The 27,926-nt window shown below is 36.5% G+C and overlaps 3 protein-coding genes and 1 long non-coding RNA gene across 4 annotated transcripts; 3 read left to right on the top strand and 1 right to left on the bottom strand.

Moving 5' to 3' along the window:
• The first annotated feature begins 591 nt into the window (after nucleotides 1–591).
• LOC117690163 (uncharacterized) lies at nucleotides 592–6,421 on the top strand. The gene is made up of 6 exons (XM_066085213.1): nucleotides 592–1,918; nucleotides 2,378–2,827; nucleotides 3,199–4,023; nucleotides 4,659–4,774; nucleotides 5,009–5,226; nucleotides 5,348–6,421. Exons 1-6 carry the CDS (start codon nucleotides 1,406–1,408, stop codon nucleotides 6,190–6,192), a joined length of 2,967 nt encoding a protein of 988 aa, XP_065941285.1. The 5' UTR covers nucleotides 592–1,405; the 3' UTR covers nucleotides 6,193–6,421.
• Nucleotides 6,422–8,177: 1,756 nt separating this feature from the next.
• On the bottom strand, nucleotides 8,178–10,533 carry LOC117690164 (ATP-dependent DNA helicase RecQ). Its single transcript, XM_034473532.2, is given in 3 exon segments — nucleotides 8,178–9,458; nucleotides 9,768–9,921; nucleotides 9,924–10,533. Coding segments are annotated over 3 exon segments (1,533 nt in total). The 5' UTR covers nucleotides 10,201–10,533; the 3' UTR covers nucleotides 8,178–8,356.
• Nucleotides 10,399–26,970, top strand: LOC136275731 (uncharacterized). Its single transcript, XR_010714233.1, has 3 exons — nucleotides 10,399–10,494; nucleotides 10,981–11,100; nucleotides 26,789–26,970. It is a non-coding gene; the product is annotated as an uncharacterized lncRNA (long non-coding RNA).
• On the top strand, nucleotides 14,063–22,415 carry LOC136275332 (uncharacterized). The gene is made up of 2 exons (XM_066084159.1): nucleotides 14,063–15,617; nucleotides 22,014–22,415. The coding sequence occupies exons 1-2, from the start codon at nucleotides 14,484–14,486 to the stop codon at nucleotides 22,413–22,415; spliced, it is 1,536 nt and encodes a 511-aa protein (XP_065940231.1). The 5' UTR covers nucleotides 14,063–14,483.
• Nucleotides 26,971–27,926: the final 956 nt, after the last annotated feature.

Raw genomic sequence — 27,926 nt, 5'->3', positions numbered from 1 at the left:
TTATTTGAATATAATTACATACATTATATACTTTTACAAATCGAGATAGAATGCTCATCTTTATTTTTCAAAAACCATTTTTAAAGATATACTGAAATAATTTTAATTATTGTTTGAATCGCCATTTGGGTCTTTATTTTTCTTAATAACGGCTAACAACCCTATGAAATGACTAAAACAAGTGATAATATTAGTAATAAGGATTTTGTTATAACTGTTTTCCACTTTAATCGCCATTTGGGTTCATTTGGGTCCATTTAGGTAGATCGACGCACCCGAGATCTCGCTACTAGGTAAACATGGTTGTCATAAGGCGAGTTTTTTAAAACGATGACATTCCAAGGCGAAGGATGGCCGTTGTGAACCATTGAAAGGAAAACAAAGTTAGCAGAGTTAGGGTAAACTATATGTTTAATTAATAAATCCAATTTTTTAGGCGGTTGAATGCTTTTAAAGTCGGATATAATTCCCGAAGCGAGCGACATAAAAACGGCGGCGTAAATCGGAGGTTTTTACAACGCTTGGAACTGTAGCTCTCTGGTTTGTCTATCCGAATTTTTTCAACCAGAGAGCTACAGATCTGCAGCTAGCATTTTAACTGCCTTTTTGTCCATTGTTAGTACCGGAGTTTCCAATGACGGGGCCTTCGGTGGCTTGACAACAGCTTTGGGTTGGTTTGATCTATCATAATGGGTGCTGGGTGTTTCGTCCTGATTAATTATGCCATCAGTTAGGAGTGAGATTTCGTCGTCCTGTCTCCATTCCGTTGATTCACTTAGGTGGAGATCCTTAGCTAACTTTTCCAGAGGATTGGATTCTTCCTGCTTGTCTTCACAATCTACTGGGAGTTCAGGGAGAGATTCAGGTTGGTCGACTGGCACGGTGGTATCATCATTTCCCCTTGGCCCATTTTGAGGGGAAGACGAGGGAAAAGGCGTGGGTTGCACATCCTTATCTTCCTGAGATGATATTACAGTAACTGTATTTGTTATTGAAAGTTCTAATTCCATAAGAGCAGGGATCTGAGGTCTTGGAGAATATCTCCTCTTCTTTTTGGGGATCAAGGGGTCTGTAAGAATGGCTCTTTTGGCTGATTTATGGAATAAACTGTTATTACTGAATGGGATGCAAAATGTTGATCTGGATTTCTGGAAATTCTCGAACTCAATGGCTTCCTCCCCAGTAAAGGTACGAGAAGACCTCTTCACAATTTGTAACGAATAGTTTTTGCATCCATGCTTGGGATCATCTTCGCTAGCCAAGGGTTTTCGGTCCGCTTTGCTCCCCATAAACCCTTGGCGGATTTCATTACGAAAACTCGGTCATACACTCTGTTCTCTGATTGGTTGCAGCTATGAGTAGCTGATCCAATCGCAACGTTTGTGACATGACCTTATAAACAAATATGGCGGCGCCCATAGAAGTATGTCGCATATGTAATTGCGATCTTCCGAAGAAACACAGGCGTGTTATTTTTAGTGAATCGTTCTGTGTTTTCAATCAGCTGACACAAGTTATTGATTACAATGCCTCCCCCAACGATGGTATGTCAAAATACGTGTGTGGTTATTGTTTCACAAAACTTAATAAGCTCCATAAAATTGACATGGAGTTGTTACATAAAATGGACGCTCTACGAAGAGAAAAGGGTGAGGTTTTGGGAAGCTTACGCGATAAACACGCAAAAGCTTTGCTATTAAATATAGCGAGAAATCCAAAGTCAAAAGACAAGAGAAGTATAGTACACTCGCCAACACCAAGGAAGACAAAGAAAACACTGTTTACAACCCCACGGAAGGAACACATAGAGCCAGAGGGTCAGACTATGCAAGAAGATAACCAGAGACTCGTCCTAGCTACGCCAATGGAAACCATGAAACCAATTACCATTAAGTCCTTTACACCAAGTAAAATTAAGGTAATTGTTGACTTTTCATTATACAACTGTGATATTCTGACATCATATCTGTGTAAATGGTGTAAAAAGGTTGTTGGACATATAAGCAATTGGAAAATTATGTTTTATGAGCAGATTTTCTGCATTGTTTTTTATTTTCTTCTTTATTTGTGTCATAATGATGTAGTTTAGAATTGAGGGGTCTATAAAAAGGGTGGGGGGAGGATGGGGGGGGGGGGGGGTTACCACATTTAGAGGCAAATAAGTAAGTTTATTGATTGTGGTTTGATAGATTTTTACACATATTTATAAACAAACTAAACATCATTTTAAATAAATGTACTATTGGTCAGTGGAGAAATAATAGTTCATATCAAGTGTATTTTCTTTTAAATTTGTAACTTCATTTGTATTATAGAGTTATATGTGTGAGTTATGCTAAGTATTGAATACATGTATATATCATTCTATCATTTGCAGGTTGTGTACAAAACAAAGAAAACAAAGAAAATAAGAACCAAACTGGTAAAAGATTGTCAATTAGGTGAACTTGTCAGAAGTATAGCAATTCACAATGCTCCAAAGAGGACAATTCGAGCCATGTACAATACGCCGCTAAAAGATGTTATCAACAACCATATAATGACAGAACTAAAGCAAGAAATTGGAAAATTAACTTCAAGTGTGAATCGTTCTTTGCTAAGGCAAATTGACAGCAAAAGTTTGGCTACATTCAGTATCGACAGAGTAAATGAAGAAATACAGATATGGGCACCTTTGTTCCACCAGTGCATGTTGACGCTTAGCAACAATAACCTAATGGGGGCTACAGTAGCTGCATGTGTAATGCTTAAATATAACAACAAACACATGTCTGCTTTACAACACATCATAGGCCAGATTCTAGACCATGGTGGAGCTACTGATGATGTAAGAACAATCTAGTGCTTTACTCTAATTTACCTTTTCAAATACTTTTTTGAATATAAACTTTGCTGGACTCAATTGCATGTTTTATGTAAAATATGTACAACTTAAATTTGATAATCATATTCAATATATAATTTATTTTATGAGATGACTATGTGAAATTTTTTAAATTTGACAACCTAAATAAAATTCATAAATAAATGATTGGGGTAGGATTAAATTTTGATACTGATACTGATCATCTTTGCTAACTGAATATTTGGTACACTGTTCAACATATGTGGACTGCTTTAGTCTGATCATCTTTGCTAACTGAATATTTGGTACACTGTTCAACATATATGGACTGAAAACTTTTTTCTTTTTAAAAGACTATAGATACTTTGTCAAAGATGGGCATGTGTGTGACAGCATCTTCATCAGCAAAAAGAAAACACCACCTACTGAGCAGACAACAGCAGCATATCAAGAGACTCCTTACAGAGCCAGTGATGGAGGATGAGCAAATTACTGGTACACATCAACTAAGTAAGTCGAGCGACATTATAGGTGACAATATTGATATAACCCGTAGTCCATCTCAAATGAGTGTTGACAGAAGGCGACAAAGCTGGCACTGGTTTTTGCTTGTGGCATTAGAAAAAAGAGTTCAAGATCCTACACTGGATGATACACACCCTATTGCTGACATCAGTCAAGTGGAAAACAGTTTATTTATTCCAAACTTGGAGGAGTCTGCTTTTCTTGAAGGCAATTTCATTCACCATATTATGCAGGTTCTTGTCAAATATGTTGACAGTCTTAAAAAATACAAATTATGTATTCTAGAATACATTTCTCATCCCCACCTTAACATGAGCTGTCAAAAATCTGACTATGCAATTATTGACCTCTTGGACAAAAGTGAAAATAAGTCAGAGGAAATGATTGATATACTCCAGTATATTCATGAAAAATGTATTGCAAGGTCAGATTCAGATAATGATCATGATACCCTTTCAAGTCTGAAAAGGGTATTTGGAGGTGACGTATTAACCAATGAGAGAGCGTATTCAGCCCAGCTAGCACTTCACAATGGTATGACGGAATTCAGTAAACTTCAGTGTGTCATTCATCGACCAGAAGGGTTACACAGGATGATGAATCTTTTACTGGTATCAATGTGTTTGGTTAAGTTCCAGTTACCAAATGGTAGAGCATGACTCCTTCAATCATCCAGCTGCAGATACAGCTCTTTTCCTGTTACTGTTCAATTGAATTAAAGGGTACAAGAGTTTATTTCATTTCAATTCATTTATTTTAGTAAATTTATTTTTTAGCATTCATTACAGTTTCGGCTTTGTTTTTGTTTATTTACTTATCTAATCACTATTAGCCTAATGTTGATTGAAATTTGTTACTAATATCAACTGAAGTTTCAACATTATTCAGTAAGCATAATTTTTGTGGATTTAGTTCTTGTCACTGTAACAAGGTTACTTTAGCACATAACCAATGATTTTATCTAAGAATATGTACCGGGATTTATATATTCCTATGATGAACTTTTTTGACAAACAACTTAAGAAATTGAACTAAAATTTGTGTTTAACAAATAATTTTGAAACTTCAGTGCATGTTTTTCAATCATTTTTGAACAAGAGCTTTTTATTCCGAAATTATTAATAATTTTGAGAAATATTTTATGATATAGCATTGTTTTATACTTTAAACTTTATCTAAGACTGAGTTTACGTTTTCCAATGTTGCATAAAATTTGTTGCAGTAATTGTTAAATAACAATGTATTACTGAATTTTAAGAAATAATTTGTTGTTGTTGGTTATTTACAGTTCATCTATGAACAGTTTTACAAAGTGTCATCAGCAGGAGAGCCGGGTACACTCAGTCACCTGAGAAACACAGTACGGAGAATTGATGTCCATGGCCCTGAAGAAGTTATCCAAAAGTACAGGTAGTAAAATTATTTGGATTATCAATTGTTTTATTTTTACAGTACAACATGCCTATAACGAAGTACAAGGGATGAACTATTTTACCTCTCTACAAGCGTAATTCATTGTATCTGTCAAGTTTACAACATGAAATAAAATCATGGGGAATGAAAATCACTTCGCTAAAGGCGTCAATTCATTACGTAAGCGTGTTCGCTATAACCGTGTTTTACTGTATTTTTATTTTAATATACATATATTGCAGATCCCAATTATGCGTGGATGGATGACTGTTTGGATTCTTTCATCTTGGGTGCTTACATGGATCTGATGGGCATCAAGGATCTACAAGATGAACCTGTCAACCATCAACCTTTGTTCCATCTTCTATCTGATCAGGACAAGTACACTTACATCCATGGAGTAGCAAAAGATATTCTCGACAAATATGTAAAGATTGCAGATGGTACATAACATATAATAAACTGATTTGTTTTCTAATTATTTGTTGGTTTATGCCAGGATAGTATTTTTAAAAGAGAAGAAGACTTGTATTTTGATACAAAAATATATTTGTCTATTTCTAGATGTTGATGAAATCAGAGAGAAGACATGCGCTCTTGATGCAGAAGCAAATCAAATGAAGGACCTCTTTGACAGTGATGAAATGAAGTATATGTGCCCAAATTGCAACAAGCAGTACAAGACAAGTGGTGGTATAAAGAGACATTTGAAAAAGGTACACAAGTTCTCTTTTGATACTGAAGACCAACTGCCTACTTCTGAAAAGGACCACGTTGCGATATACAGAGCATCGTTTATGAAATGTGCATTGCTACTTCGAGACACAAATGATGCATATAAAATGGGAGATGGGAACAGAGTAACAACAAACGCAAAATTTCAGATGCTTCTCTCTCGTGTTGGAAAACACAACAAGTATCAGTTATGGCTGTTTAGGTATTTGGCCTACATCAAATGCACCCTATCACCAAAAATGGCGTACGAGTACATGTGGAACTGCAGTGCAAATTTGCAAGGTGGTATCGGAAAAAATATTCCAAATGACAATTTACTAGAAATTATGGTACAAACTGTGAAGAAAAAAATTTACTCCCAAGGAGCCAATGCAACTTACACCAGTGTTCAGAGAGCTGCACTCACGACTCAAATTCAAGAAGAAATTAAGCAGAATCTGCAAACCCAGTGCAACAAGAAACAATCAGGATCAAGAAGACCCGACGCAAATAAAACATCTGACATTTTGGAAATGGTCACTGAACTCAACAATGCCAAAAAATATTTGACTACATTCCTGGTAGAGAATTTAATAGTTTTCCAGGTTTTATCGACTTTTTCTCGCGTATTAAAGTTGTTGATTTGCATGCCTGGATCACAGAAAACAGAGAGAGACTCTCGTATGAAGTTCTAAGTTAGAAAATCAGATTGTTAGCTTGAGTATACAACCAAAAACTGTTATTTTATTGCAAATACATGCATATTGAACAATCAATCAATCTACTTGAATACATGTATTACATATGTAATTCGCTTCTACTTGCATTACATGTATGTAGAATGTGTATATGTATATTCTTGTTTGACAGCTATTAGTTGTGTATCTTAAACCCAAACATTTATTAAAAATGTTGTATATGTTATTTGATTCTTTTTTTAATTGAGAAAGTTGTTCAGACAGTTTGTTTGCTCTCTATTTCCAAAAAAAACCCGCATTTACACCAAATATTAAAGTGTAAACATTCAAGATTAGGTATTTATAATACATTTTTCTATACATTTTTCATGCTTTGAGTCTTGCCAACGACCTCTCGAAATGAAGCCTATCACGATATAGTTATCAACTATAAATGAACTGGTTTCTATGTTGCCCATTTCAATAAGGAAAATAATAGCATGAAGACAACATGTCAACTATTTAGAAAATCAAATAACCAATTCTTACTGTAGAATAATAAAGTTCAATTGATTAGAACAAAATGAACAAATGATTTGTAACTTAAGATTGAAATTTCATAATGTCTTCATGTAATGTATACTATGTAACTATTCTAGAAAATCAATAAAGCTCATACAGTGTATCACAATACACATGTCAGAATACAATATGCACATCATGGGCCCTCACGATCAATACAACCGATATATCCCTTTATCGTTACACCTCTACATTTTTCTTCTAGAATACAGACTGAATTTTTTTAAAAGAAAAAACCAAAACTTTAGATGCAATTTATTAATATTTTAACATAAAAACAAAAAACACCAATGTGTAAGTAATTGCACATAACACAATTTGCTGGCACTGATTCATAAATGTCTAATTGCATTTTCAGCAGTTAATCTTCTGATGTGGAACTATCACTCTCAACTAAATTGTACATAGTTTCATCTCCAAATACATCAAGGATTATTTTACAAATCTCTTGAGCTATACCAGGCATGGGCACGATTACTCAAAAATGTAATCGATTAATAATCGATTACATAGGGGAATTTTGTGTAATCGATTATTAATCGATTACACTCATTTTTGTCCAGTAATCGATTGTAATCAATTACTTTATAACATGTAATCGATTAATAATCGAATACTTTAGAAATAATTTCATTAGAATGTGCATGGTACCTGTTCTGAACATATAATATAAAAACTCTTAGAGAATTTGGTTTTTAGAGTTAAAGGGGTATTTTCATTATGAATGATATGAAAATTTGAAACTTCCTATTTCAATCTTCAAACTTCTACTACTTATTCAAATGTCAAATTATAAGCAAATATATAAAGCTCTGTCATGTAAACAAGTTTTTTTTTCTTGGAGGTTAACGAGTTTAGATGAAATCTTGACCTTGCACCTTTTGCCATCATATTTAATTAATCAGTTGTTATTGGTTATATCTCGAGAATTGGAATTTGATTGAAATTTCATAATTTTTAAAAATATCATTGGAAATATGCAAAGAACTTTTAGGCAGCCTTGCTTTATAATTTGAATGAATTGTGTTTGGAGCTTGTAATTGTTTTGATTTTTAAAATAGATCCTTGTTGGGAGTATTTTAATTGTTATCTAAACATGATTAGAGTGGTCACACCTCATTAACTGCTTTGTGGATTCATTACCTGACAAGGACAAACACACTTAGTGACATTTACCCTTTTGCTTTTTTCTCTGGCAAAATAGACACAAAATCTCTATGTTAAATAATTAAAACATTTTGCAAAGAATTGTGAAACACGGAGTACCGGTAAACTGATTATATACTCAATGACATGTGAACCAATATTTATATTTTAAGTGAAAGTGGAAAATCATAAACAATGAATATAAACAATTTTATTCTATGAATTGTATTATAAACAACACTTGAAGAGTATTTTTTCATACAAAAAGTGCATCACATTGCAATATGATTATGTCAAGAGTAATTGAAAGTAATCGAAAAAGTAATTATAATTACACTGAACTTTTTAGCTGTAATCGATTAAATTACGATTACAAGTAATCGAAAATCTCTTCGATTACAGATTACTGTCGATTACTTGAAAAAGAATAATCATTACAATCGATTACGATTACTCAATTACGATTACCCCATGCCTGAGCTATACCGAAAGACCAAATCGGAAATTTTTCCATAATGTCTTCTGCAGTAAATAAAACCTGACATTTAGCAACAATATCTTTCACTATTTCTTTTGTAAATCCATGAACCACTTCAGGATTAATAAGTCCACCACTTGCTCTGTCCGATAATGAAAATTGTAATGTTTCCAACTTTTGGTTTAGCAATAGTCTTTCTTCAGATGATACATCTCGTATCATCTCATCTTCAGAAGATTCAGCATCATCACTGTCTTTCACCGCAGCATGTGATTGTGGGCAGTCATCACAGTCACATGTACACTTCTTTTCACAAATGTCACAACATGCATGTAAAGGTGTAAGTTCACAATGCTTTGTCTGAAAAGCAGCACACAACATACTTCTCCGACATACACTATCTTTCACAATGCGTACAAGTTCTGGTTCTACATGTTTTAAGTAACCTTTGTGCATCTTAAATAAAACTAGTTCATGTGAAGGTTTTCCATCCCTCCCTCCCCTACCCATTTGTTGCACAAAGGTCTCCAATTCCCTGGGTACCCCATAGTGCACCACATTATGTACTTGGTGGAAGTTTACACCCATTCCTGCTGCATTTGTACATATAAGTATTCTAATTTTTCCTTCATCAGACATATCTTCTCTGATTTTATCTTTGATTTCATCATCAGTTTTGCTATGAAACATATCAAAGTTTTGTCTGTACTGTTTGCATGTTTTGATAAAGGCAAAATAAATCTTAGTTACATCATTGATACTATTACAAAAAACCACATGCCTAGGTAATTGTTCTCTGTGGTGTCTCAAATCTTTAATTAGCCAACCAAACACTTTTTCAACATTGTCATTGTTTTTAATAGATTTCACAGTAATCTTAATGTTCCTTCTATCAGGCGAATCGAGAACAAGTTCATAACCTGGTCGGAAGCAGAGGTATTTCAAAATTTTCCTCCTCTGAGTTGGTCCAGCAGTTGCAGTAAGGGCAAGGACAGGGACATTTGGGCACAAAGATCGTAATTCCTGAATTTTTGAAAACCATTCCCTGAAAGGATCTTCATTCATTCTTCCCTCTCCCCTGAAAAATTAAATACAAAATACATGAACAATTTCCATTACATGTAAGATTCTCTTTCATTTTGTGTTAGATGTTTGATAATATTTTGACTTTTATGTACTATTGTGGTCCTGTGAAAGTAAAATATCATTGTCCGGTGGGATGCGAATTTTAAGATACCTATATAGCTGAATAGACTGTTATCAAGACAATAGAAGTTTCGATAGGGTAGGACTTCCATTTGTATAAAACATGGATATATATGAATGTTAAATGTTATGGTTAAATGAATAATATGTTATAATATAGAAATATGAAATAATTAGTTACCAAAGCGTGACTGTATGAGCCTCATCTACGACTAGCAATTGAAGCCGCCTCCTATACTCCGACGATTTCAACATCTCCCTCCACCGACTCTCGCCAACCAGTCTCTCGGGGCTTCCAAATACAAATTCATACTGCCCAGTCTCTATTCGTTGATCTCCTCACTATTCTTCCCAATGTAAGTGGCTGAAAGTCCAAATTTATTTAATTTCTCAACTTGTTCTTTCATTATAGACAGGAGAGGTGCCACGATGATGACGATACCTGGTTTTATTACTGGAATGCATTCGTAAATCATTGACTTTCCGCTACCAGTACGGGTACCAACAAACACATCTCGATCGCATAATACAGCATTAATTGCTTTCTCTTGATTTTCTCGTAATTCGACTTTAAAGACGTCGTGAATTCTTTTTCGAGATTCATCGGTCAACATGTTTTCACTTTTTGTTTTCCTCTTGCCGTAACGTATATGTAACCTGTTATTTCATTGGATAAATAATAGGAAGGTGCAAGGGGCGCAACTCTAGTTATTCGCTAGATGGCGTGACCGCATCACCGAGTTTTCGTAATGAAATCCGCCAAGGGTTTATGGGGAGCAAAGTGGACCGAAAACCCTTGGCTAGCGAAGATGGCTTGGGATCTTTCCTAGCTAAAACTAAACTGCAGCTCGAACATAGATGGCTGAAACCGGAATGGGCAGCTGCAATGTGTCTTTCGCAATGGCTAGGTAAGGCAAATTCTGAGTCGCACATACCACACTTGTATATCTGCACCTATTAAAAAAATGAAAAAAATATCTGGGGTAAGGGAAAGTCTTAATGAAAGTGAGCATTAGAATGTTGGTTAAGTATAGTGGGCGAGCGCAATCATCACAGAGTTAATGGGGGTTTTGTACACCATGGTAAGGTTTCAATAGATTATGGTGCACTGTTTTTGGGCCTTTATTTTGTATATCACGTCATTCAGTCTCTAAACGACAGTGAATAGACCCGTCCAAGGTCTACACAGTTTTCGACCATGTAAGTGGTATTTGGGAGAATAAAACCAGACAAAGTCACCAACATTGTACTTGTTATGGCGTATCTTTCTGCTATACTCTTTAACCAAATTTTTAGAGGAAAGTTGTAATTTATTCCGGGGAAAATTATGAATTGCTTTAATTTTCTTTCGAAGTTGTTCTGAATATTCTGAACATATGTTTCATTTATTTCAGGAGTGGGGGTACCAAGGATTAGATCAATGGGGAGATTGATGGGACGTCCAAAGACCATTTCAGCAGGACTGACGCCTGTAGACTCGTGTACAGAGGAACGATATCCCATTATCAAATAGGGTATGATTTCATCCCAGTTTTGTTGATTTTGATCAACGAATGCTGCGAGCATATTTTGTTATGTTGGCTCTTTCAATCATGCCGTCTGATTGGAGCCTATAAGAGGTAGTTCGTGTCTTTTCTATCCCCAGGATTTGGCACATTTCTTTGAATATTTTCGACTCGAAGGACCTTCCCTAATCTGAATGAATTTCCATAGGGACTCCAAATATGGTAATAAGTTTCTGGACAATTGTATGGGCTTTTTGATTCTTGATGGGAATGGCATCAATCCATTTTGTAAAATAGTCCCCAGCTACCATAAGATAGCTGTTCTTTTTCTTGGTGAGGGGAAGGGGTCCCATGATGTCAATAGCCAACCGTTCTAAGGGAGCTCCCACTACATATTTTTGTAATGGTGCTTTGGGTAGCTTATTACGGAATTTCGTGACTCACATATTTCGCATTGCTTACAGAACTCTTTAACATCTTTTGAGATGTGATGCCAGAAATATCTGTCTCTTATTTTGGATAAAGTCTTTTTGAAACCAAGATGACCTCCAGTAATACCATTATGTAGTTGTTTTAGGACTAGAGTTCTTAGAGACTCGGGAAACACTATTTGATATTTCATTTGGGTGTCTTCCCATTTATGATAGAGGATATCTTGCATAATTCGCACCTAATTATATTTAAGAACTGGTCAGGGTCAGGGACTTGGGTAGGATCAACAATGTTATCCTCTTTATTAGGAACTGTGTTTTTACATGACCTTGTTGTCACAACAGATATGGGGAGTGTTATGGACTAACTGGATTTCCAGGGTTGTCTCTAAGACCCGGGGGGCGGGGAATTTCCCCGCCTATAATGCCTTAATTACCCGGCTATTATTGCATTTCAAACACAATGAAGCTATAAGCTAAACCCCTAGACCCCCTTCTACTTTTTTATTTCTTCCATATGCTTCAATTTTTAGAGACAACCCTGATTTCTCTTCTGCCTTATTGCAGTGACTACAATTTCTGGGGCAGGGTCTGCGAGACAGAGCATCAGCATTGTTATGGATTCGACCAGTTCTTTGTTCACATACTGTGAAAGAAACTCTAACCATCTAGCAATTTGACCTTCTGGGTTCCTAAAATTTAGGAGCCTGGTCAATCAACCGTGATCTGTCCGAACCTTAAATTTTCGGCCATAAAGATGATGTAAATTTTTTATGTATTTACAATTGCCAATAATTCTCGACGGGTTACATAACGCCCTTCAGATGCACTAAAGGTCTTACTGTAATAACTTATCACTTTCTCAGTGCCGTTCTGTACAACTGCACCTAAGCCGCGATTGGAGGCATCGGTATCAAGGATGAATAATTCTTCATTGTTTGGGTAAGAAAGGATGGGAGAGCTAGTGAGGGCTCGTTTCAGTTTATCAAAGGCTTGTTGGCAGTCACTATTCCATAAAAATTCTGCTTTAGACTCTGTGAGTTTATGGAGAGGTCTGGCAATATCTGCAAATTTTGGGACAAACTTTCTATAGTATGAACATAACCGTAGGAAACTTCGGATATCTTTAACAGTTTAGGGACTGGCCAGTTTTTGATTGATTCAAGTTTTGAGGGGTCAGTGGATATGCCGTTTTCACTAACAACATGTCCAAGGAAAGACACTTGTTTCTGTAAGATGCAACATTTTTTAAGATTCATTTTCAGATTGGCGGATTTTAACCTTTTAAATACTTGTCTTAGATTTTCAATGTGCTCCTCAAATGTTTTTGACAGGATGATAATATCATCTAAATAGATCATACATATCTTCCACGACAGGTTTGAGAGGACCTTTTCCATGAGTCGCTCAAAAGTTGCACCTGCATTACACAGTCCGAAGGGCATATTCAGCAATTGCCAGTGACCTCCTCCGGGTATGGAGAAAGCATTTTTGGTTTGTCTTCAGGGGCCATTTTGACTTGCCAGTAACCACTTTTTAGGTCGATGGTGGAAAACCATTTTGATCCTGATGGGGCATCAAGGGTTTTATCAATTCTTGGTATGGGGTAACTGTCTTTGAGGGTTAGATCATTTAATTTTCTGTAGTCAATACAGAATCTGATTGACCCATCTTTCTTTCTAACCAACACAATTGGGGAGCTCCATTTTCTATGTCACCTTTCTATAACATGTCATTTATTTCATTTTCAACTTCTTGCATTTTAGCCAAAGGTATTTTACGTGGGGGTTGTTTTATAGGAGGGGCATGGCCGGTGTTTATTTTATGCTCAACTAAGTCTGTTAAGCCTTTGTCAGTTGATGATGCAGATAAACTACCTTGATACTCTAGTAGCAAAGATTCTAACTTTTGTCTTTGCTCTTGGGTTAGTTCATTAGGGAGTTTTTCCATGATATTCTGCAAATAGGTAGGTTATATGGGCAAATCGTTTGAATGAATGGAATTGAGGGCAAAAGTTTAGATGAGGTCGTCAGGTATTTCTACATTTTCATCATTCTTCAACATTTTCTAAAGTGCCAATTTTGGTGTTCTTATATAACTTCACACTCTCATCTTTCATATTCAAATATCGTACTGGAATCTCTGTTCCATGCACCTGAGTAATGATTTTGGGTATCAATATTTCATGTTTCTGGACAAACTTACCTAAGGGTTCAATCAAACGAATTTTAGATTCAAGTAGAGGATTTGTAATCCTCGATGTGCCTTCATATTCACAATGGGGAGGGATAATTATATCCTCAGCAAGACTTATCTTGCAACAAGAAACCTCTGTATCAGATTTGTTAAAGCAAGCTATTTCTAGGCCCTGAGTCTTTAACTTCATCTTCTTAAGGTAGAGGTCACATGAGTTTTTACTAAAAAAAATCTAGCCCTAAAATACTTGGAGTATTAATATCGGCCACTATGACTTTTTGGGTTGTTTTAAAGTTTTCAATCAAAAGTTCAATAGAACATTCTCCCTGGACTGAAATGGGGTTCCTACTTGCAGATACGAGTTTAATGGGTACTAGGTTGATTTGGGGTTTTTCATTGCCCTTTAAGGTTTGATAAAATTGGCAACTAATGATTGTAACACTAGCACCTGTATCTACTAACATTCTTGTTTCTACATCTTCAATTATTTTTCGTAAATGTCACTTCCGAGATAAGGTGAATAGCACTGCGCAGCCGCGAAATCATTGAATTGCGAGCAGTCGAAGTGACAAGACGTGGTCTTGATCGCTCTGCTTCTTATACTTATTGTGTGTTTTATATTGACGAGGTCAATATTTATATACTTTTTATAGTATATAAACGAATTCGGACGTGGTCAGAAAATTGATTTGTGAATCAATTGGCTTATATTGTGTTTTTGACGTGGTCAAAATCTCGTGGTGTTGTACCGAAACCACGTGCGTCATGGCGGACGCTAATATGGCCTTAGAATCTCGCGTAGATGAGAAAGCTGCGAAAGAGAAAAAGAAAGTCCCAAGTAAAGGTGCGTCTTCGTCGAAGACGAGCAGTACACGTTCTGCTTCGAATTCCGCATCCACGAGTTCTCGTGTGCATAGTGATCATAGCAGCAATGGCGGTGGACATGACAGTGCCCCAAACGCCGAGATACTCAGTATATTGAGAACAATTCAAGAGAATCAAAAGAAACAAGATGATAGAATGGCTAAAATAGAGAACATGTGTTGTGACTATCAGTATCAAGATGACTATGATGATTACGGTGATTTTAATGACGACCCGGGAACTTCCGGTAAATATGAGCCTGCTTCGAGGAAGCGCGCATCTAAAGATGTTGATGCATGTACTGACAACAGGTATGTCAATGCAGGCAAAAAACTTAAAGTCAAAGAAACGTGTGATAAACCTATCGATGACGAACTTGCTAATCTAGTGACAGATTGGTTCCGCGAGGGAATCGAAGAAGAACGGTATGGTGAATTACTCAAAGCGATAAATCGCCCTGAAAACTGTCTTGCGTTAGTTACGGTCAAGACAAACCAAATGGTGTGGGATTTTTTGAGCCCAATGACTAAGTCTTCTGACAAGAAGATGCAGAGTATTCAAACTTCTTTAGTGAAAGGTGCATGTGCACTAACGAAACTTACATATTTACTTGGCAAGTGTGATAATCCCGAGATATTGGATCTGCTGGGAAATGCCATGGAATCATTGGCATTACTTGGACATGCTAATAGACAGTTGTGTATGTTACGCAGGGAGTCGATGAAACCGGACATGAAAGGTAAATATACTCACCTTTGTAGTCATAATTTAAAGTACACTGACTATTTGTTTGGTGATGATGTACCAAAGACAGTCAAAGACATTACTGATTGTTCTAAAATTAGTAACAAAATTGGAATTGGCTATAGAGGAGGGTTTCGTGGCCGTTCAACTCGAGGTCGAGCAAGAGGACGATTTGTACGAAGTGCTGCAAGAGGTCGTGGACCCTACTCTAGTTCGTCAGCATACTCATCTGATGCAAAAAAACTACCAACGAAGAGGCCTGCAGAGTCGCCTCCAGAAGTAGTTGAGCAGGTATGTACCTCTAGAAATAAGTTTAGAGCAGGTGTACTAAAGAACTTTATTTCTGAATGGGAACAGTTAACATCAGACAAAATTATTTTGGATATCGTGAAAGGTTGTCACTTAGAGTTTGAGAATAATATAGATCCTGTACAAATTTCAAAACCTTTCGAACCATGTTTTAGTGCAGCTGAATCATGTGTGATAGACAATGAAGTTAAATTGTTATTAGAAATGAATGTAATTGAGGAGTTGTCTGAATATGCTGACTTAAGTGATGGTTTCATTTCCACCATTTTCACTAGACCCAAAAGGAATGGTAGTTATAGAGTTATATTAAACTTAAAAGAGTTTAACAAAAATATTGTGTATCATCATTTTAAAATGGGACACTTTTGAAAGTGCTCTTGAATTAGTAACTCAAGGTTGTTATTTTGCTAGTGTTGACTTTAGTAATGCATACTATAGTGTGTGTGTGTGGCAGAAGAACACAGAAAGTTCTTGAGATTTATTTGGAGAAATAAAGTTTATCAGTATACCTGTCTCGCCCAGGGGTTGACTAGTGCACCTAGAATTTTTACAAAATTACTGAAACCTGTGTTTGCAACACTCAGAAGATTAGGACATGTCATTATTGGGTATATCGATGACTCGTTACTGTTGGGGAGTTCTGTGCAAGAGTGTTCAGATCATGTCTCTGAAACTGTGGCCCTAGTAGAAAGACTAGGGTTTTGTGACATATTTAAAGTACAAGTTAATTACATAATCACTGTCAACCAAATGTTTTATTATATGGTAAAATGTACTATAATGTAAAACATATTATTGAAGCTGAATATAATAAACAGTCTACACACACATGCGTTGTATATGACATGGTGTCAGAAGTGGCTGCCAAAATCGGCCAGAAACCCAGACCAAACGAAAACATCCTTCAAGGAAATTAAGTGTTCGACATTTACAGTGACCATTTGAAGTCATATTTCATGTCATTTTGAAAAGATGGCATTAGACAAGGAGCCAAATCCGAAGATGGCCTGGGAATCTCAGGACCTCCCGAGTGCATTGAAGTCATTCAAAGCTCACTGTGAATTTATGTTTGGTGGACCTCTCAAAGGGAAATCGGAGGAACAACAGTGCAATTACCTGATGTTATGGGTAGGTGAAAAGGGCAGAAACATTTATTCGACTTGGAATCTGCAGGGTGATGACAAGAAAACTTTAAAAGTTTATTTTGACCGTTTTGAACAATATTGCAAGCCTAAATCTAACGTGATATATGCACGTTACAAGTTCAAGTGTCGCACTCAAGATGAAGAAGAAACTTTTGAACAGTTTTATACCGATTTGAAAGTGTTGTTCAATGACTGTGGTTATAATCCTGATATTGAGGATGAGATGTTGAGAGATCACATTGTGTTTGGTGTTAAATCAAAGAAAGTTCGTGAAAAACTCATTAGTGAAGGATCAGAGCTGACCCTACAGAAATGTACAGACATTGTAAGAACATTTGAGCTGTCACAAAAGCAATTGAAATCTATGAATTCATCAGGGGAAGACCCTAATGTGAATGTGATTGTAAAGAAGAAGCCACAAGCAGTTAAACTTCGCGCATTCAAGGCAAAACAGAAGAAGTGTTCCCGATGTGGATACGAACATTTCTATAAAGATAGATGTCCTGCTATTGGTCAGTTGTGTAATTTGTGTAAGAAGCGTGACCATTTCGCAAGTATGTGCAAAACTAAAACACAGTCATACTCCCACAAGCATGTTAAAACCAAAGAATATCATAAACAGAAGAAGAAAGTGAATATGGTACAAGAAATATCATCAGATACAGACAGTGAAAGTGACGAAGAAAGTGATACATCTGCTGAAATATTTATGGGCATAATACATGAAGTTAACTCTGTAAATCCAGAATCAGACTGGACAGTAAACTGTAAAGTGAATGACCATAGTGTAACAATGCATGTGGACACTGGAGCCAAATGTAATGTCGTTAGCCGGAATGTTCTACAGCGCCTGAAATTCAGTGAAACAATACAGAGATCAGAAGCCGTATTGAAAAGTTTCAGTGGACATACCATGAAATCCACAGGATTAGTAGTACTTCCATGCATATTTCACCATGAAACATTCAACATTCCATTTGAAGTTGTAGACATCAAAACTCCAACAATACTTGGATCAGAGACAAGTCAACAGATAGGACTAGTTCAGAAGATGTTTAGTGTGGCACAATTTGAAACACAGGCCTCACAAAACCTTACCGAACAGTTGATACGCAAGAACTATTCAGATTTATTCATTGGTGTTGGTCGTTTACCTGGCAAACACAAGATACACTTGAAGGAGGATGTGCAACCAGTCGTCCATCCACCGAGACGTATCTCAGTAGCACTTCGTCAAAAAGTGAAGGACAAACTTAGAACCATGGAGAAAGACGGAATCATTATTCGGCAGATAGAGCCAACTGAGTGGGTCAACAGTCTTGTTACAATCATAAAACCCAATGGTTCAGTGAGACTTTGCCTTGATCCTAGAGATCTCAACAAAGCCATAAGAAGACCCCATTATCCTATGCTTACAATTGAGGAAATAGTCTCTCGCATGCCAAATGCCAAGTACTTCTCCAAGTTGGATGCAACTTCCGGTTTTTGGCAGATTCAGCTGGACGAGGACAGTTCCAAACTTTGTACATTTAACTCACCACTTGGAAGATTCAGGTTCTTAAGGATGCCATTTGGTCTAAACTGTGCATCGGAAATATACCAAAGTGTGATGTCACGAATGGTGGAAGACATTGATGGTGCTGAAGTCATCGTTGACGATATTCTTGTGTGGGGTGAAACTCTAAAAGAACATGACGAAAGATTAAAGAAAGTCTTAGAACGAGCAAAAGACTATAATTTGAAATTGAATTCCGAAAAATGTGAATTCCGCAAAATGTGAATTCCGCAGAAAGGATGTGACCTATGTTGGACATGTTCGCCGTAGTGAGGGACTCAAGGCAGATCCAGAGAAGATCCGGGCCGTGACAGAAATGACACCGCCAACTAACAAAAAGGACCTAAGGAAATTCATGGGATTCATTCAGTATCTTGCAAAATTTCTTCCAAACTTGTCTCAGGAATCGGCACCCTTAAGACAATTACTCTCTAAGGATGTTGCATGGCATTGGGATGGAAACAAGCAGAAAAGTTTCCAGAAACTGAAGGAGATGGTAACCAATACTCCAGTTTTGACATATTTTGATCCTGAAAAACCAGTCTTACTTACCGTGGACAGCAGCTCAACAGGTCTTGGAGCAGCAATAATTCAAGATGGTAAACCAATTGCATTTGGATCCAGAGCTTTGACTACAACACAGCAGAAGTACTCACAGTTGGAAAAGGAGACCCTAGCTATAGTTTATGGCTGTCAGAAATTTCACCAGTATGTCTATGGAAGACGAATTCAAGTTGAAACTGACCACAAACCTCTTCAGTCTATCTTCCGTAAACCATTTCATGACATTCCAGCCCGACTGCAGAAAATGGTTCTTACATTACAATGTTATGACTTGGATGTAACATACAAACCTGGGAATACTCTTGTTGTAGCTGATCATCTATCCAGAAATTACTTGAAAGAGACAACAGAGAAGTTAGTTGATGAATTCTCCGTCAATGCTTTGTCTTACTTACCCCTATCACCTGGAAAGATTGCAGAACTACAAAAATCAGCTTCCGCAGATCTTGAAATGATTCTACTCAGTAAAGCTATTCTAGAAGGATGGCCAGAGAGTCGCGATCACCTTCCCGTGGAAATACGCACCTACTGGAATTACAGAGATGAACTTGCATGCATAGATGGCTTGATCTACAAAGGTCTTAGACTAGTGATACCACAAACCTGTCGTAAGGAAATGTTAGCGAGGATACACGAATCTCATTTAGGCATTGTAAAATGCAAAGCAATGGCACGTGAAGTCATGTTTTGGCCATCAATGGGAAGTCACATTGAAGATATTATCTCCAAATGCAGCATTTGTGCTACCCATCAACGACAAAATCCAAGAGAAAGTCTTATTCCTCATAAAATACCAGACCGACCTTGGTCTAAAATAGCCATGGATTTGTTTGAATTCAATGGACACCAGTATCTCCTGTCAGTAGACTTTTATTCAAAATGGCCAGAGATAGCGAAACTGGAACAGCCTAACTCCAGTTGTGTGATTCAACATCTAAAGAGCCTGTTCGCACGATATGGTATTCCTGATAAAGCCTTGTCTGATAATGGACCTCAGTTTGCTAGTGCTGAATTTAGGAAATTTGCCCAAGAGTATGAATTTCGCCACTTGACGTCTAGTCCCCATTTTCCCCAATCAAATGGACAAGTGGAACGAATGGTTCAAACAATCAAACACTTACTCGAAAAAGCAAAGGATCCTTACCTGGCAATCTTGGATTATAGGAACACACCTTTTGAAGAACTTGGATTATCGCCAGCTCAGTTATTTCTAGCGAGACGATTAAGGACAAAGTTACCTGTATCAGCAACACTTTTGAAACCACAAAACGCTGAATTTGTCAAAGAAAGCTTAAAGACTCGCCAGGCCAAGCAGAAGAGGAAATTTGATAAACATGTTCCAAAATCTGACTTGAAACCATTGATTCCAGGAGAAAAGGTTCTGAGCAAACACAATGATCAGTGGATACATGGATCAGTTGCAGAGAAACATGAATTGCCACGTTCATATGTAGTTAAGGGAAACAATGGCAGGAAATATCGCAGAAATAGAAGGGACTTAAGGCCAACGAACTCTAATCCTGCAGAAGTGAGGGAAAAAGAAGAAAACCTGGAAATTACACCATTCCTGGATCATGCCGCCCAACATGGATCGATGGATCGTGTGGATAGGAAACCCGAGAGAAAACCTACTATTGGTAACACAGAGGAGATACAGAAGGACGCGCCTCAAAAGATTCAGAGTCCAGTGAAGACCAGGTCGGGACGTGAAATCAAACTTCCATCAAGATTCCGTGATTAGTTGTGAAATCAGTGATAATGTGTTTAATATTTTATTTCTTTATTTAAAATTATCAGTGAAAGTTGTAGTGGCTCAGACAGAGCATCGGTGCAACTTGTGTATTGATTCATAAGGATTCAGAGATGGAACCTATGACAGCAGAACAATTTACAGAATAGTAAATTTTCATTTATTAGACTTTTAAAGTAAAATTCGAAATTCTTTTCGTTTAATATAATTGTATGTAGATTGGCTTAAACTAAATTCTTGAAAGAAAGGGAGATGTGACATATTTAAAGTACAAGTTAATTACATAATCACTGTCAACCAAATGTTTTATTATATGGTAAAATGTACTATTATGTAAAACATATTATTGAAGCTGAATATAATAAACAGTCTACACACACATGCGTTGTATATGACAGGTTTGTAGTCAATTATGAAAAATCTGTTCTAGCACCAAGTACTAAAATCACTTTCTTAGGAAATGTAATTGATTCTGAATTGATGATAGTTTTTCTTACAGACGAAAGAAAGTTGTCTATTTTAGAGGCATGCAAAAAATTAAAGAAAAGAACAAACGAAAAAATTATGGAAGTTGCCAAAGTTATTGGATTGTTAGTGGCTGGCTTCTCGGCAGTAGAATTTGGTCAGTTGTTTTATCGTGACATGGAAAGGGCAAAGACTGATGCACTTGTACACTCACAGTATGACTATAATGCTTCAATGAGTAAAACAAGAGAAATTAAAATAGAATTAGATTGGTGGCTTTCTAATATTTCTACAGCAGTAAGACGAATTGTACATGAACCATATGAAATCATTATTACCTCTGATGCTTCTCACCTTGGATGGGGTGCAGTAATGAATGATTTAAAATCAGGGGGTAGATGGACCATTGAGGAAGCTAGAAATCATATCAATTATTTAGAACTGCTAGCTTGGTTTTTTGGACTTAAATCGTTTTGCTCTGCTGTGACGAAAAAGAATATTAGATTATTTATGGATAACACTACAGCTATATCATACATCAATAACATGGGGGGGGGTATTACCTCAATAAAATGTGACAAACTTGCAAAAGAAATCTGGTTCTGGTGTATGAAAAGGGACTTGTGGTTGAGTGCATGGCATATACCTGGTAAAGATAACTTGACAGCGGACAAATTGTCGCGCAAATTTGATGATCAGATAGAATGGATGTTAAGTAAATCTGTGTTCAACAGAATTATGTCAAAATGGAAACAACCTGAAATTGATTTATTTGCCACACGATTGAATAAGCAAATTGATATATATTGTTCTTGGCATCCTGACCCAGATGCTCGTTATGTCAATGCATTTAGTTTTTCTTGGACAAATATGTATGGTTATATCAATCCTCCTTTCAGTCTCATTGGACGTGTGGTGAGGAAGATTTGTCAGGACCAGGCAGAGTGCGTTCTTGTGACTCCAGTTTGGCCTACACAGCCATGGTTCAACCGAGTACTAGAGATATTGGTGGATCATCCAGTAATTTTACCAGTGACAAACAATCTGTTGACTCTTCCGGGCACGGATGTGCATCATCCTCTGAAGGACTCGTTAGTGCTGATGGCATGTCGGTTGTCCGGTTGCAGTTCCAAAAACGAGGAATTTCTCGCCAAGCAGCCTCCATCCTATTGGCATCATGGAAGTCCGGAACCAAGAAACAATATAAAACATTTTATAAGAGATGGTTTCAGTACTGTGGTGAAAAATCGGTTGATCCATTTTGTACAACTATAGAAACTGTTGTTGAAGTTTTAGCATAGCCCGAGGGGCTTTATCTTCAGTTGGTTTGATTTTTGATGGTTTTTCTGTTGGATGTCATCCATTGGTTATAAGATTTATGAAAGGTGTTTTTAACCTGAGACCATCAAAATCAAGATATGTACATACATGGGATGCATCTACTGTTTTAAAGTACCTGAGAAAATTGTCACCTGTTAAATTTTTGAGTTTGAAAAAATTGACATTGAAGTTAGTTATGTTGATTAGTTTAATTTGTGCAAGTAGAGTACTAGTGCAAACTATTTCATGTATGAAACTTAGTAATATGACAAAAAGGAAGAACAGTTTTGTCTTAACTTTTAGTGACCTTTTGAAAACATGTAGACCTAACAGTAGCATGTCTGACATGGTTTTAAAAACTTATCCTCCAGATAGGAGGCTTTGTGTTTACCTTGTTTTATGTGAGTATATATCTCGGACTGCAAGATTAAGAAAGAAATGTGATTCATTGTTCATTAGTTATGTACAGCCTCATAAGGAGGTATCAAGAGACACTATTACACGTTGGATTAGAACTGTTATGTGTGCAGCTGGAGTTGATACCACTATGTTTAAGGCTCACAGTGTTCGAGCTGCTTCTGTGTCCAAAGCAAAAGGGAACTTTGTTCCTGTTGATGATATTTTGACAAAAGTAGGATGGTCCAATGTTGAAACCTTCCGAAAGTTTTATGATAAACCTGTTGTCAATAATGACAAGTATTCAAATGCAGTTGGTGCATCCCTCCCACCCTGCAGGTGGTGTTAGTTGAGCAAACATGAACAGAATTAATATGTGGAATGTATCTACCCAAAATTTTTTTAAACTTTGAAGCAATGATTTCGCGGCTGCGCAGTGCTATTCACCTTATCTCTACAGTGCCTTTTATTTACTCCAATAATTGGAATCAAATTTCGCCTTTACCAAGGTAAGTCTCGTTTAATTTCCTAATTCTCCCTTCCTTTTACAAAAATGCCTTCATTTCACCCCTTAATATCTCCCACTAAGATTTCTTTAGATTTTATTGAGTTAGGCTGGGGGTTGATAATTTCAATTTCTTGCACATCATTTGTCTTTGATACATCAATCAATATCTCAGATTCCGGGTTTTGCCTAACATCTTGTGGGAGGAGTTTGTGGTTTATTGAGAATGGTTGGGGCCTGCCCCGCTGAGTTCTGACTCCTGAATTCGACACGGGCAGGTTTCCCTGTCCATTGGATCTGAATCGATTCGTTTCAGGGTTTCTGCGGCTATTTTGCTAATTTTTATTTCTGTCAAAATTGTCTGGGGATGAATTTGATCTTGCCCAAAAACTGTTTTGTTCAGGGGACATAACTCTTTGGGGTTGATGTCTTTGATACCTGAAATTAGAACCTGGGGTTTTATTCTGGTTTTCGGGTGGACCTACAGGAGGATAAGTAGGTTTTGGGTTCCTATTGCTCATCACTATTTTGATATCAAACAATTCTTCCCGTATGCTTTCAAATTCATTACTTTGAATCAGGCTCATGGATAGGGTGGAAGCAGATCTTTGGGCATCAGCTATTCGGTGGGTTTCAAGACGAATAGCAATGATTTCAGCCTCGTTAATATCTTTAGCTCTTGCCTCTTGTAAGCGGAGGCGTATATAAGGGTCAGAAAGGGCATCAATGAACTGTTCTGGGGCTAAGATATTTAACACACTATGGTCGGTGGTGGGGTATGCTTGCCGGGTCAATTTCATGACAGACTGAGCTAGTTCAGAAATTGTTTCATTGTTTCCCTTTACCCTAGTTTTAAGCTGGGCTCGGAAAAGTTCTGCTCTCTCTCTACAGATCCGAAACGCCGGTCTTATATGTCAACCAAGGATTTGTAATCCATTCTCTGTGTTTCATTTAACTCTTTATGTAAAGCTTGGGCGCTACTAGCAAGACTTCTAGCCAAGAAAAGGGATTTTGTTCTATAGTCCCAGCCATGCAAGGTTACAAAGATTTCAAAATGGGCAAGGAAGTCATTCAAATCTTCTGACCCATCAAAACCTTTCAATTTTACAGGCACATTGGATTTGGGGGTTGGGTAACATGGGGGCATGTTTCCATTATTGTGAGAAAACTCATTTATTGGGCAGTCATGCATTGATACCGCTGACGGGCATTGTATAGACCCATATAAACCATTGGAGGGGCAGTTAGACTCATTCACATTGTAGGTATGGGGATTGGGTCTAGATAAAGTAGCAATTGGGCTGTGATGATCGTCTCCCCTATCACTGTACAATTTTCTTAATTCAGGATTATCTTTCTGAAAGATTTATGTCTCCCCTTTCAAAGGGGAGACATATTGTTTTTGTCGACTTTCTTATTAAGGTCTTCCGTTTCCAACGGAAGACCTTATTGTTTTCGTTAGGTTTCTTTTGACCTATTATTTTTCTTGTTTTTTTTCCTGCACCAAATTTTTTAAAACCGAATATTTCAAAAACGATTCGACGGATTTTCTCGAAATTTTCACAGATAGAAGACAGTAAATATAGCTATGCATACGTATCTTTTCGAATATGGCGTCACTTCCGTTCGTCAACGTCGTTAAGTTTACTTTTTTAAAAAATTCATTTTGTCCAGCGAATATTTAAATAATGGTTGAAGATAGAAACTTGAAATTTTCAGCGATGATAGATCTATCTTTGGAAGGATGCCCTTAGATTAAATGGTTAACGTCCGTCACTTCCGGTTGTCACCGGAAGGAAAGACAAAAAATCGATTTTTTCAACTTTTTCCTTTTTTGATATTTTTCCATAGGGTTTATAGTTACCCTTTCACTGATTCAGAATATGTAATTTGTTTTAAAATCAATCAAGGCAATCTCGAGAAACTAAGCGTCAAAGTTCTGAAGGGAGAGTCTGAGTAGCTCAGTCGATAGAGTCGTGGACATGGCCCAGGCGACCCGGGTTCAAGCCCCGAGTGCCGCAATTTTTTTTTTTACTATTTTTCGCTTAGGTCTACGATTTTATCTTTGAATTAATAAGTTTGATCTAATCTATTAAAAAATCGGACGGAAGACCCATTCGTTGCTCGCAACGAGATCGTGTCTAGTTCTTCTTATTCTTCTTATTCTTCATCCAAATTTGTCCAAGCCGTAACTTAAATACCCTTTGACATTAAGACTTCAAACTTAGAACATAGGTAGATGGTATTGAGAAGGAGTGCACGCCACCAAAATTTTTGACCTTGACCTATTTTCTTTTTCAAGATCAAGCGTTTTATAAAAAATATAGTTTGGACTATAACACAAGATTCCTTAAATATACAAACTTTTAACTTGTATCATAGATAGATGGTATATAGTCCAGTTGAACCTTACCAAAATTTTTGACCTTGACCTTAAAATTTTATTTCAAGGTCAAATCAGAAATAACTTCATTGTTCACCTCCTAAATATTCTTTGACAGAAGGACTTCAAACTTTACACAAAGAACAATTATAATACACTGAGGTGTACTATTGATAAATATTTGACCTTGACCTTGTTTTACTCAAGGTCAACTTGAGAAAAAATAATTAAATTTTGTCTGGGTGGTACCTTAGATACCTTTTGACATTAAGACTTTAAACTTGGAACGTAGGTAGGTGGTATTAAGAAAAAGTGCAGGCCATCAAAATTTTTGACCTTGACCTATTATCTTCTTCAAGGTCAAGCGTTTTATAAAAAATATAGTCCAGACCATAACACAAGACTCCTTAATCATACAATCTTTTAACTTGTATCATACATAGATGGTATATAGTCCAGTTTAACCTTACCAAAATTTTTGACCTTGACCTAAAAATTATATTTCAAGGTCAAATTAGAAAAAAACTTCATTTTTCACCTCCTAAATATTCTTTGACAGAAGGACTTCAAACTTTACACAAAGATTAATTATAATACACTGAGGTGTACTATTGATTAATATTTGACCTTGACCTTGTTTTACTCAAGGTCAAATTAAAAAAAAAATAATTAAATTTTGTCTGGGTGGTAACTTGGATAGCTTTTGACATTAAGGCTTCAAACTTGGAACATAGGTAGATGGTATTGAGAAGGAGTGCACGCCTCCATAATTTTTGACCTTCACCAATCTTGTGTCTCATGTTAATTCATTTTCTAAACTGTATCATATATGGATGATATCGAACATATAGCTGACTTCATTCTTTTTCACTTATTAAATTTGCCCCATATTACAATCCTTTGGGAGAAGGGGAGACGTGTTTTTTTGTATAAAAAAACAATACCCACTAGTTCATTTTGCTTTTCAACATGTTGAAATTGAACTCTCATTTCATGCATATCTTGTTCAAATTTCATTTTGATGTCTCGTAGCATTAACAGAATTACATCAACATTATTGTCTCTTACAGGTACATGTAGCACTGAATTTGATGCCGACAAGGAATGGGGACTCTGGACTTCTCGACTATCATGTGGACTTTGAGGGATTTTGGGTGAAGATTGGAGTGGTTTGAAGGAAATTTCAAAACTTTCCTCAGTATCCATGATAAAAAAAACTTTGCTCAGGGGATAAAATATTAAAATTGGCAAATAAAATTTACAAAAATATGAAGGATTTGATTTTTTCATTATTCGGGTCAAAACAAGATTTGCAATTGATAAAAATCCCACCTCTGACACCAAATTGTAACGTTTCAACCTCTTTCAGAGTTTGTAACAATGAATACTTTTGTGGGTCTCTTGTTTCTGAATTCTACCCAGACAAAATACAAAGTCAGGATTCAAATTTATAACATTTATTTAGAGTTCAATATAAAGCAACAACAAATAACAATTAAAGATGATAAATTATGGGTCACCCTGATATCTATAAAGGTATACAGGTCTATGGGGCACATGGATATATAATATAAAGGAGTACAGGTCTTTATATGTCACCCAAAGGTATGAATTTACAGACGTTCGGTCAAGGAATAGAAATTATTGGAAAAGGAGTATTATGACTTGACGGATGTGAAATAAATCATGGAAAGGACTTGATAATGATGCCGTAGTAAATAAAGGTAAGGGAAAGGATTATAAGCTAAAACGTATACTTGTGTGGGTGATCTATTTTCGTAATAGAGGAAATTCAGGTTACCCCACTTGTATATACCAACGTAAACAATGATTTATGGTATGATCAGTCTAGCCGAAGTCAACGGAAGTGAATTTCTGCAAGTATTTAGGACTCCATTTTGGGAGTCTACGCATGCGCACTTATACAAAAAATGGCGATTTTTCGATGAAAACATCGGGTCCACAAGAAATCATCTTGCAAAGTGCTGCATGTGTTGGCAGACTTCTAACATGTTTTAAAAGACCCAGGATATAATTTACTATCGATCGTACTTGCACGAAATAGGTGTTTATTTGCACTTAAGAAAGTTGTTTATCTCCGAAGTTGGATGTTTGGACGATGCTTAAAAAGTGATATGTTTGTGTTTTTCATGGAATTTTATCGTTACTTAAAGGTAAGTTGCATTAAATTGTACTTTCTTCGTATTG

This window comes from Magallana gigas, chromosome 5 (genome assembly GCF_963853765.1).
Source record: "Magallana gigas chromosome 5, xbMagGiga1.1, whole genome shotgun sequence".
In the NCBI taxonomy this organism is placed as follows: Eukaryota; Metazoa; Mollusca; class Bivalvia; order Ostreida; family Ostreidae; genus Magallana; species Magallana gigas.
Note: the sequence above shows the minus strand (reverse complement) of the source record. Positions and strands in the feature narration are given on the sequence as shown.